The sequence below is a fragment of the Lupinus angustifolius genome, chromosome LG01 (assembly GCF_001865875.1).
Source record: "Lupinus angustifolius cultivar Tanjil chromosome LG01, LupAngTanjil_v1.0, whole genome shotgun sequence".
Taxonomy (NCBI): Eukaryota; Viridiplantae; Streptophyta; class Magnoliopsida; order Fabales; family Fabaceae; genus Lupinus; species Lupinus angustifolius.
Window position 1 is genome coordinate 17939881 of NC_032009.1, and position 12992 is coordinate 17952872.

Genomic DNA, 12992 nt, shown 5'->3' on the forward strand with positions numbered 1-12992 from the left:
AATGGGTTGTTAGAGCCCATATATAGTCCCTCTCGGATCACGCGGATCCGGTTGAGCTAGCACGTCGTACTAGCTCTGATACCACTTGTTAGGTATCAGTGGCTAAAATACACCTAGAAGGGGGGGTTGAATAGGTGTAGCGGTCAAAGTATCCGCTTTTTGCAAACAACATGCAATGCTGGAAAAAAACCCAGTTTAATTGATTAACACTGAAAGAATAATCGATTAACGCAAGAAATTGAATCTGTTTGTGCTATCTGAGCTGTTTTAATCGATTAAATTGCTTGCGTTAATCGATTATTCTTTCTGTGTTAATCGATTAAACTGGGGGTTTTTCAGCATTGCATGTTGTTTGCGAAAAGCGGATACTTTGACCGCTACACCTATTCAACCCCCCCTTCTAGGTGTATTTTAGCCACTGATACCTAACATTTATTGTTGATTCCTTCTATCTTATTTCTGAATATGGTTTGCTTAATTTCATTGCTTAGAAACTGGTTGGTTGAGTTTATCTTCGCTTAGTTAATTTAATCTCTCTAGTGCATGAATGCTTAGTTCTGTGAATTTGTTAATCGTTTCATGCTTATACTGATTTCGCCTAGCAAAGGGATTTAGCCATTTTATCATATTGTTATTTACTGTTTCTGAATTTGCTTATTGTTCATACTAATCCAAAATCAAAACCCCCCTTTGTGTGTGTGAGTATAAGGTGTTTGAATCTTTGTTTGAAAGATAATCCTTGGGAAACGACCTAGGAGTTACTTCCTAGTACTACAGTTCTTAATTGTTATATTATTTGTCTCGGTACGGCCTCGGTTAATTTCCTTCTGAAATCTTTATTTGGTAGATAACAATGAAGGAAATAAATGAACTGAAAGATTTGGTAGATTAATGAACTCAATAATTTCAAAACTAAATCTTCATCTAACGCAAATCTTGTATAATAGCCACTTTCCTTCTGAAATCTGGATCCTTTTGCCAAATCAAAATATGTTAAAGACCTCATTGATATGATTCTGAAACAGAAACACAAGTTTAACACTTTTAACACTTCAAGTTGTTGAGATTTGATGTCTGCTATATTCATGAACATACTTCTATAGAAACACATACTCTTACTGATGAAATATAAAATATAGTGAACCACAATATTTATAGATGAGCAATCATTAATATTTCAAGAAACGAAGAGACACATAACCACTCAATCATTAATATTTCAACAAACGAAGAGATGCATAACCACTCAACCATTAATATTTCAACAAACGACGAGACGTATAACTACTCAACCATTAATATCTCTGACACTTAAAAAGTCGTATAAAATCAACAGCGCATAATCAAGAAAGCGTTGTTACTATGTAATCTTCAACAACACTTTCTTATTTATTTGTTGTGGAATTTATTAACATTAACATCGTTTTCTATCAAATACACTGTTAAACATAACTCATTCAAGTCAGCGCTAACGTTAATGATGTTCAATAGCGTTGTATCAAGAATGCGTTGTGGAAGTTACACACATTGATAATGTTTGCTTTATTATGTGATGTTGATGTTCTAGTTTTCAACAGCGTCGTTCAAAATTGTGTTGTTGAATGACCATTGTGTTTTACGATGTCTGGCATAGTGAAAGGGCAAGAGACATTGAAACATTGAGAGAAAAAGTAGAACATTTTCTACATGGTTAGCGCATCCAAGTGGAATTAGTTAAGACATACCACCCTATAGTTCTCTTTAAGAGTCAGGACAATCTAATAGACACATTAGAATATCAAACTAATATTTCACCGAAAACTTTTACACCTCATGTTGGATTTTCTTCTTCTTCTTGGCGAAATGCTTTCAAGTGAAAGCATAGGTAATGAGTAATTACATAGTTAAACAAATATTATTATGCATATAAAAATAAAAATAGACAAATTTGTTTCTCTCTTTTCGTGTCTTGTCTTAAATTTAACCTCACATTGTCAGATATAAAGTCAATGGCTTCCAGAGAATATTAACAAATACTTTCAGCTAAGTTTTGAAAATCATGAATGAAATCCCTCATGTCTGATAAAAGTTATGCTCGAGCATTTACACGAACAAACGCAAATCTCCTATCATTGAAAGAACAATTTCTGTTCAGCAACAACAAAAGAGAAATTCTTAGAGAATAACAAAGCAAAACAAAATCTGTCAATTAAATTCTTAGATAATCACATAAAATCATTCGACCGAAGTATATAACAACACAACAAATCGCAAACTAAACATCATTAGTACAAAAATAGAAATAAAAAAGTGTGCAGAAATATCTATCAAATATATTTTAACTCGTGATAGTAGATATCGGACCAAAATATGAAGTCAAATCGTCAATAGTGGAGGAGAAAAGAAAAGAGAAGGAGAAAATGACTAAGATATGAGAAATTAATTTAAATTATTTGTCAAATACAACTTATAATTATGAAAAATGGTTTGGTGCATAAAGAAAAAATAAAAATTATAAATGAAAAAGCCTAACTTGCAAAGATGCTTTGATGGAGGAATGCAAATGAATGTAGAATAAGATAAAAAAGAGAAAATAGATAAAATGTGAGAGACTAAGGTGAGAAATGGATTTGAAAAGAAGGGTTTGGTAATGACTAGTTTGAGAAATGGATTTGAAAATATGAAGGTGAGTGATGTGAGAGATGGACATGAAAAAGACGGGTTTCATAAATTAAACAAAGGTCATATGATATAGTGAGTGTCTATGATAAAAATATGGACATGTTTTAGAAGGAAAAAAAATGAAGGGAAAACTGACACGTGTTATGAAAAACATTTTTTACTTATATAGGTAAATAGATTAACTAAGACTATTCATGTAAATAATTGTATATATAGTAAAATGCTTTTAATATAACTAGAGAAGAGGATAGGAAGATACATTGATCACTAGAAAAATATAGGTCACTCAATTCAACCTACACCTTAAACACCAAGATAAATACAGTATAAAATCTATACAATATTAGTATAAAAATTTATACATAATCAGTATATCATCCGCCATTCATTTGTATTACTTTTTTGAAGCGTCAATGATAATTAAATATGAAGGATAGATGATACAATGACAATGTATAAAACTTTTACAATGTTAGTGCATACATCTTTTCTTTCTCAGATAAATAATGTTCTTATTCCCCACTATCCAAGAGAATCTTCTTGAGTGGCTACATCATCTTCATCCATGGGATCCTCCTCAACATGGTCACCAGTGTCGGTTTCTGCATCAGATATCGGTCCACCTTTCTCATCAACATCGGCTATATCGTCATCAGAGCCAGTGTCGCTGCAACTCTCAGTTTCTGAGTCAGATATACAACCATGTTTTTCTCTTTTTTTATCACAATCATTTGCAGAACCTCCAAACTGCTCCCTCAATTCAGGAGCAACAATGCCAATCATCTCACTTAGCGCTCGTCGATCATTCTCTCGAGTGGCAGCAGAAGGATTGTTCTGACTCTCAACCACCACTCCATTTGAATCGTGCAATGCTCCAGGGCCTTCATTTTTGTCTATGCTTCTTGTATATTTGTTTTCTCCATCAGCGGATGGAGCTGTACTCACAGCCCAGCTACCAGCAACTTCAGAAGATATAAGGTCTATTGTTCTGATTGTGTCTCCAACTTCTGTGTCCTCTTCAATGGTCTTTTGAGTTTCTGCAGCATTATTTGATTGTGAGTGATGCAAGACTTCCTGAGAGTTTGTTTCAACATGCTCTTCAGTCTCTTCTACACAGACATCATCATCAAATTGAAGCGTGTCTCCCTCTAAAGCGCCACGCTTGTTCAAATCAATATTTTGTTCACCCAAATTTCTAGGACTTTCAGTTTCATGAACTCTCTCAGTGCCCACAACATCTCCCTCCATCAGAGGTACTGTACCACCACCATCTATATTAGAACCAAAGCCCCCTCTAACACCCGGATCATGATCTTCACTGGTGAATTCGGCCTCTTGTGTGTTTTGGCATTCTTGACTTCTTATATCACAGTCATGCTTCTCGGTAACACTGGCTTCATCACTCGAAGTTTCAACCTGATCTCTATTAACCTTCTTCTCATAAGTAGTTAATCCAACCTTTGCAGCATTTTTATTGTAGTATTCTGCAACTTCTTTTTCTCTAGCGGAGGTTCCACCTATGAGTCCATCCATATCATTAGATGTATCATCATAATTCTCGTCATCCTCTAAGGTTTTCTGCATAGATTTTAATTGTTCCTGTTGCTTGGCGAACAATTTTTGTATCTCCTCGGTTGTGGAATAAAATGACCGAAGCTGTGTTTCCCTACAGAACAGATACTCATTATTAATTAATCATTGAGCTTCAACTAAAACCTTGAAATCCACCATCACCATGAATATTGAGGCAAAGGTACATGATACACTAGAAAGCAAAACTGCCATCACCATCTCACACACAAACATACATGTAGAGTTAAATGGACATGAATGCACACCAGGGTCAATGAATCTGTACTACTACAAGTTATAACTCACATTAGTGTCCCAATACTGATCTTCCAAAAATATTATTAGTTATTCATTACGCATTACATACAAGAGAGAAATAAGCATGATAAAATTGTAAATCCAGCATATAACTCGTTTAAAAATTTAACGATAAAAAGCATATACCATAATTATTTCTTATTCTACAATTACACTTCTCAACTTATTACATATACAGTAAAATCAACTTCAGACAATAATTATTATTTTTTTTTAAAAATAAAACAAGAATTGACAGGCACATAATGCCACTGAATAAACTAGTATTCTAATATAAATTTATTATAAATAAAGGGGACGAATGTACTGAGATATGCGCTACAGATATACCACCCTTTAATCTTGCCCTCAATTATAAACAAATAAGGAAGGAAGCATGATTAGAAAATGGGTTTATGAGTAGCACTCACTCTAAAGGTTCATATCTAAATAAGGTTTAGAAAATGGGTTTATGAGTAACACTCACTCTAAGGGTTCATATCTAAATGAGGTTGCCTATGACTTGAATTCCTTTGTGTTAATCTCCACAAGAGAAATGTTAGTATAAGTGGATAAAAAGAATAGCATCACATAAGAAGATGAAAAGGATAAAAAAGGAGCATCAATGTAGCAAATGCAACTTTATCCATCACATTAAACACCTGCCGGATGTTCTGAAAAGGATAATGCCCTAATGCTATAAAACATTAAGTCATACACCCCATTGAAAGAAAATATGCTGTCCTGTCTCGAAGAAAACACACCGACACTTGCAAATGCCACAATAGTCTCACTCTCACTCTCACAGTCACAGGCTTTCTGGTATTTTATCATGTTTCTGGGCTGTCAAACCCTAGAATTCACCTCAAACTTGTTTCTTTAATTGCTTCCAGCTAATTTTTTGTATCAGATTATAGAAAAATTCAAGCAATATTTCCTAACACTAAACCATGATAGATAAGAGAACTTGGGGGTAACCAATGAACAATTAGATGGGAATTATGACAGCTAAATGAATGTTGCCCTATATCCTCTAATATTCTATACCAGCATGCCTATACGTTTAGATTATATTGGAAATATGATAATCATGTTGACTAATTCTATACACTACTATTCAAATTGCAGATGTAAAACAGTTATAATTAGCAAAAACCCAAGATTCTTACCGAAGCATAAGCCTTTCTCTGGCACCTTTTAATCTCCGCCTCTCAAAATCAAGATCTCGCATGGCAGCAGTTATCTCAAGCTCAAGAACCGAAACTTTAGCCCATGCTTCTTCTCGAGCTGTCTGCTAACAGACAACAAATAAAGAAACTTCACTAAAAACTGCTTTAAAGAAAAAACAGGATATGATATAAAAGAAAAAGAATCCAACAGGAAGCTGAAGAAAAAGATCAAGTATGAGATTCTTCATTTTTGGACAATGGGCAAGAGTAATTTAATGTCATGGCATTTGTCATATCAATAACTTCCTCTGTGTCTACAGCCTCAGGGAAGTGACATTAACAACATAAGTTTAAGGACACAGTATAGAGGTTCAAAGAATAGATGGTTTCCATAAAACAGTTTTGAATAAAAAAAATCTTGTATTACATAAAACTTCTCATCTCTTACCTTTTCACTCTCAAGCTCTTTCCTTAATCTTTTTGTCTCCTGTTCAAGTTCTTCTACTTTCTGCTCCATGAATTAGCATTAGTTGTGGCTAAATATCAACTGAATATGAAAAACCAAGATGAAACTTCATATAAAATTATGCCATTAGTCATTACTTTTAACTCATTTGCACAGGCTAGTTGCTCTTTATGTACTTGAGTTTCTAGTTGGCGAACTTTATTCTCAGAGAGAACCAATTTTTGCCTAGTATCCTCCTGCAACAGATAAGGAAAAATAATTTCAAAAGTTCAAAAGGATTTTCGTTAGGATTAGGCTAAAGGATCAACTTTGCAACCATACCAGCTTGGACCTCAAGGTTTCAACCAACAAAGATTGTTCTCTCTCGGATTCCTACAAATAAATAAAAAACCTTGTAAGCCCTTTACAGTATAGAGAAAATGTATTACTGTTTCAGTACCAAAGTTTTCAAACCTGAAGTTTATTTATTGCTTCTTGCTGCTCTCTTGCTCTTTTTGAGGAAGCATCAGAGAGTCGTTTTAATTCCTCTAGAGCCTCAGATTGCGCCCTATGTACTGCAGCTTTTAGATCGTCTGCAGCCTTTTCCCGCTCTTCTTTTCGCTGAGTTCTCTCTTCGTCTAATTGTTCCTTGAGTTCAGCTATGTTTACCTTTTGACTGCAAGCAAGAGAGAAAGATAATTGCAATTATATCCAACCTAATATCACTACTTTCAACCATTACAACAAAGGTGAAGGAATAAAGCTCCAAAAGGTCCAAGCTCCCACAGTAGACAATATAGTAAGTGATCAAAACTAATTTAAAAACAACATAAAACAATAAGGTGAAACATTTTGGTATGTCTAATTTGACGGCAATATAAAAGTCAATCAACCTCAACTAGAGCAAGGCTGAAATTATATAATATGAGGTAAACTTATATCCAACAATATTTACATCAATGACCACTATTTTAAAAAATTAAACAAATCATACCTGCTTATTATATCATTTGCTTCAGCACATGATTGTATAGAAGCACTAAGCCTTTCATTAAGATCTTCCATTGCACATTTCTGTTCAGCTGATACTTTGTTGACTCCCACTAGTTCCTTTTCTTTGAGATCAACCATTAGTTGTAATTCTTTTACTTGATCAAAGTAACATTTTTCAGTTGCCTCTTTGACTGATTTTAATTCCTATAGAGTTGATCATAATTAAGGTAAGACATTGTAAGTTGTAACTAGTAAGTAATAAGCAATATGAATAAAGAAACTGAAAGCAAGAAAAACCTTTTTCTAGAATCCATACAATGTACAGATAGTTGTTAAACATCACACATTCTTGTCTAAGTAAGATAAAGAGAGACAAGTTATAAATTCAACAAAAATTACTTACACTCTCATGGAGCTCAGCAGCTGCACGATTTTCATTACGCAAAGTTTCAATTAAAACAACTTGGCTCTCCAATTGCTTTCTCTGTTCCTGCCAACAAGAGCATTGGATACCGTTAAATAGAGAAAAGGTCACCACTGAATGCTATTTCAATCCTTCTAACATAACGCACCGTGTTTGACCTTTGAAGACTTCGAAAATCATCAAGAGATATGGGGCCCTCAGGAGCACCAATGCCTAAACCTTTCAGTCTCTTGTTTTCGGAAACAAACTCCTCTACATGTCCAAGAGAAGGAAAGCAGGAGAAAACCCACAAGAAAATGAAGAAAAATCAAATATTAGTATCAATATCAATATGTTATACATATTAAGAAAATGGAAAAAGTCCACAATCCCAATCTAATTACAGATGTAATTATGAATAAAATCACTTATGAGCCTATATTAGAGTAGAATACAAGAATGGATAAAAATAGTAAGATTGTAAGTTGCTGATAATAACACTACCCGCTTTTCGTTTAGGGACTATATTGTCTGGCATTGGGGTAGAAACAGACACCTCTCGATATACAAAAGCAAATGCAATCTCTGTAAAGAAAGACACAAAAATTTACAATAAATTGGGAATAAAAATCGCATACTGCTAAAGTCTTGCAAATATTAAAACTCAAAACTCGCAATTTCTGAAATTTTAAGGAAAAAACTACACTAATTGATCAACTTTAATAAGTGCCAAGAAGTGACAGTCGAAACATTATGTTTTCTAATTTGTTTACTTCATTTTCATACTTAAAGGATACTAAAAAACAATTAGTGAAGGGAATTAAAATGTTAGCCAATAAAAAATGAATAAAGAAAAATAATCTATAACTACGATAATAAAAATGGATTGGAATAAAATATAAAATAAAAATAGTCAGGATTTGAAAACAAATCATATTACCGTGCTGTGGAGGAGCAGCAAATGATATAATATCTCCATGACGGACTTTAACAGCAGCACTATTCTTTTTCAACTTTTCCCAATTAAGATAAGTTCCATTTGTGCTGCATAAAGCTTTACAATATCAGAATATTTGGAGAAAAAATTAATAGATAAGTGGAGCAGACACTCATTTCGGTGATTCAAACTTATGCCTAACATCATAGTGGTCCTCCATTTATCAGGAACATCAAATTGGTCCTACAGTTATAGTTAATACTTAAGACTGTCATCTTCATCCATGAGGGATCAATTTGAAATTTTTTTGAGGATTGATTTGATGACCAAAATGGCAAGACGTGACATTGAAGTATTAAGGACTAGATCAATGTACTTATAAACGAAAGACCAATATGATGCCGCAGATACTTTGAAAGACCAATATGATGCCGCAGATACTTTGAAAGACCAGAATGAACAAATACTTAAAAAACAAAGAGAACTATTTTCTTTTTCTCAAGAGGGGATCCAATTGGTAGAAAATATCGACAATAACCTCGTGTCTTTCAAGAATATTGCCGTGGTGTCCTCCATATTTTCATTGGTAACTTTCATCCTGTATATTCTACAATGATTAGCACTAACAGAATGGGAATCAATCTGGAAACGCACATCCTCCACCAACCGCCCTATGCAATGCTCATTACCCGTTAACAAAATATTTATTCCCTGCAGCAATTTCTTTTCATCAATTGAAATTCAAACAATATTCCAAAATTAAACACTACGCTCACAAAAACTAATTAACTCATCAAATTAGCTTATAAAATACACACTTTATAGGGTCTTTTTCAATTGTAATTTTAAGAAATAAGAATAAATAAATGCAATGCAGGTAGATCAGCCCATATTTTCTATAAACATTACTACCTCCTTTCGACGTCTTTTGATATTTTAACTTTTTCATATTATTCCAAATCTTTTGATGTTTTAGAAACCCAATACACATTTATACTTTATGTACCAATTATACTTTTGTTTATTACTCCTCTTTTTCACCCCTTATTTCTCTATTTCTTTTTAATTCAGTTTCCAATGTACATTAAATGATGTTATTTTAGTCAAATTATATTCAACTTTTACATTCTTAAACTATGTGCATAATCAAAAAAATTGGTATGGGGGGTACTATTTTACTCGTCTTGTCCTATGTTTAATGTCAATAAAATTAAGTGTGAAAAAAAAAGTTTTTAGGACATTTGTTTAAAACTCTTTCTTAAAATAAAAAAATCACTTTTTGTTATGTGCAGCTGGCTTTTACCAAAAACATTTATAAAAAGCTGAATGTCACCTTCTAGGAGAAGCTAAATTAACAAACAATTTTCACCTAAAACATTTATAAAAAAGTTACATTTTTAAGCGTTATCAGGGATCATCAGTATCAATCAACAAAGTGTTGGTTTAGTGGTGCAAGGTCCCACTAGATCCCAGATGACTAAAAGGTCAAAGGATCGATTTCTGTGACGACACCTATTGGGGGTAGTCACGCACACCGGAAGAAATTATTTCCTTACCGAAAAGGGTGAGGAATGCCCTCACTAGTAGCCAAAGAAACAGGGATCATCAGTCAGTCTACTATCACATTTTGACCCAGGCAACAACTACTTACAGAAACCAGAATCACGCAAACATATAACGACAATGTTAATCAGTATTTTAAATTACGCTCCGCAACTTCGACCACAATATTATGGTCACAATGTCATCAGTACTGTAACTGCAATCGCATTTTCCCGCAATTAAGGACAACCGCAACAGTGACTGCAACCATAATTTAAAACACCGATATGAATCAAAATTAAACAAAAAAAAGGTGAAAGTAAAATGACCTGGGTGCGTTTGCGAGCGTTTTTGGAGATTGCGGTGAGGACACCCCAAACGTGAGGATTGGAGTTTTGAAGAGACTGAGAAGCGATGTTGGAAGCCACTGACAATATGAAATCTCTAGGGCTTATTTGGTTAGAGCTACTTCCATGTACGACGTCGTTTTCCACTCCCGCCATTGCCATTATACAACTGGTGTGGATTTTGAAACCCTCAGCCAAACACACTTAACAAAAGAGAAGAATATCATATCACTCGTCATATTTTATTTATATGTTATTAAATTGATTGTAATATGTTTGTTATTAAATTGATTGTAATATGTTTGTTATTAAATTTAGTATAAAAATTTATACACATTATTTACTACTAGCGTGTTGACATGCACTGTCGTGCCTGTCAACTCGCTTTTCTATCGTTTGTAATGTATAGTTTGTATTTTATAAATTCAAATATAATTTTTTGCCCTAAATTTACGGTTGAATTTATTCAATTGGTCTAATATTCAATTTTTTAAATACACTTTTAAAATAAGAAGATAATAAGATAAAATAAGAAAATAATATTATATGATTTTTTGGTAGAAATAAAAAGATATTGAGGGAAAAATAGGAAAACACAAATTACATCATAATGGGTGGTTATTTTGTGTTTTCCCTTTATTAATAGTATAGATATAATTTTATTATTTTTATTTATGAATTAATAATAATTAAAAAATAAATGATATCTATATCTATACTATATAAAGTTAAAATTTGAAATAACTATTACCATGATTCTAAATAACTATAATTAATACATTTTACTAAGTTGGATATTATAATAAAATACAAAAATTATAATATGAAGTACGTCCAATAAAAAAACATTCCAATTCTCTAAAATATAAAATATAAATTTAATATTTAATATCATAAAATAAGAAAGTGGGTCATGTCTGTCGACACGTTAATAATGATAATGTAAAAAATTGTTAATCATCTTTTTCCCTATTAAAATAATATATAATTGGTATGATAAAGTAATATAATTTACTAATTATTCATTCTCTTATTTATATAAATACATTATATTCAGTTATCTGGCATATGAATAGTGAGTATAATTAGTACAATTACACTAATCTACTCTTAAGAGAGGTAAGTGTAATTTACTATAATAAATATTAATAATTTAAATAATCAGTAAGGTGTGATTTGGTGACAAAATGCTATTCAGTATTTGCTTAAAGGTGTATATGTTCATTACTTAAATTATTCTTAAGTTTTGATGTTTTGAATTTACATTTTATCAAATTATTTAGAAAGAAAAGTGTATCTATGAGTTTTATATATTATTATTTATCTGTAATTATTATTGACTCTTAAAAAATATATAAATAAATAGTGAATAATGTACTGAATATGTATAAATCTTTGTACTAATAGTACACAGATATTACCCTCAATTATTCAATAGTTGATAGAATATGAGTAAACGATTTCAAATATCAACATTTTTACATCAAAAGATATCAACATTTTTAAATAGGTGCAAGGTCTCGTTAGATTATATAATTAAAATGTCAAAAATTCGATTCTTAGAAATGACATTTATCAGAAGTAATAGTCACACACTTTAAAAGGAATTACTTTTTTACCCCAAAAAAATAAGAGAATATTCTTAATAGTAATAAAAAACTCAAATCTCAATTCATAGTAGTAAAAGAGTTCTAGTTGAAGACACGTAGTGACATGTTTTTACTAAGAAGTTAAACTAATAATGATTTTCCTTCATATAAATAACAACTAATATAATATATAATCTGTCAATGAATTCATAGTTTAATAATTTCTCAAACAATTCCACCCATAACAATAATAAATATAATCTCTCCGTCAAACTTTATCATGTGAAACTAAAGAGCATGTAAACTACATGTCATTGTTTCCCTAGCCTAACAAACATTCCTAGCAAAAAGTGTAAGAGTTTGGAGAAGAGGATAACAATGACATGAAAAGGGAAGTTTTACAAGACTTGCAAAAAAACATTTAACTTTCAAATCTTTCCAATATTTGGATTAGAATATTGATTGATTGGTGTGGTCTTCTCTTATATGCTTAATCAATACATCACCCTCTCATAAAGCTTTATATTTTGAAGTTACCCATGTTTTTTAGATATCAGAAAACCCTATACACATGATTAATGGTCTACAAATCTATATATATATTGCCATTTTATTTAGCTTATTTAATATAATAGTTAACAAAGCATTTCTTTTTATTTTTCTTTCCTTAGCTTCCAATTTTAATAAATTAATATATCAACTCCATTTCCATTGCATGAGACCTAAATTTAGTTGTAGTAGTTTTTTAAGGTAATTGAAACAAATTTGTTGACCTTCTAAAGTTCAATGTTTCAATAACTACATTTAGCTCACTTCATGTATCACTATCACATTGTACTGTCTTTTTTTATCACAAAGAGTGTTGGAGAATTGAGTAAGAAAGAAGAAGGAAAGTGAAGAAGAATGAGGTAGAAGATTGAAAGAATTTAAATCAATGAATATGCATATACTTCAAACTATCACAAGCTAATATACTACTTTCTATAACAAGATTAACTAACTTTAACCACTTGCTATATCTAGAAGCTACAAACTAA

General features: G+C 31.9%; 1 protein-coding gene across 2 annotated transcripts; it reads right to left on the minus strand.

Annotated features, from left to right (window-relative positions):
* Window positions 3177-10583, minus strand: LOC109350522 (myosin heavy chain, striated muscle-like). 2 transcript variants are annotated; one of them, XM_019591757.1, is made up of 13 exons: window positions 10349-10583; window positions 9016-9188; window positions 8481-8584; window positions 8045-8125; window positions 7710-7813; window positions 7541-7627; window positions 7139-7341; window positions 6619-6820; window positions 6487-6537; window positions 6303-6401; window positions 6148-6207; window positions 5700-5821; window positions 3177-4327 (listed from the first exon to the last, which is right to left on the minus strand). In XM_019591757.1, the coding sequence occupies exons 1-13, from the start codon at window positions 10526-10528 to the stop codon at window positions 3184-3186; spliced, it is 2610 nt and encodes an 869-aa protein (XP_019447302.1). In that variant the 5' UTR covers window positions 10529-10583; the 3' UTR covers window positions 3177-3183. The 2 variants fall into 2 exon arrangements, with proteins under 2 accessions (XP_019447302.1, XP_019447300.1); XM_019591755.1 differs by having other exon boundaries at window positions 5700-5824.

Excerpts from the sequence above, each read along its gene's own strand:
- LOC109350522 (XM_019591755.1), bottom strand. The coding sequence starts at position 10,528 with ATGGCAATGGCGGGAGTGGAAAACGACGTCGTACATGGAAGTAGCTCT. Across the intron at positions 7,814-8,044 it reads AGTCCCTAAACGAAAAGCGG|AGGAGTTTGTTTCCGAAAAC; the intron begins GTAGTGTTATTA and ends TTGGACATGTAG. Across the intron at positions 6,208-6,302 it reads CCTGTGCAAATGAGTTAAAA|AAAGTAGAAGAACTTGAACA; the intron begins GTAATGACTAAT and ends TTCATGGAGCAG.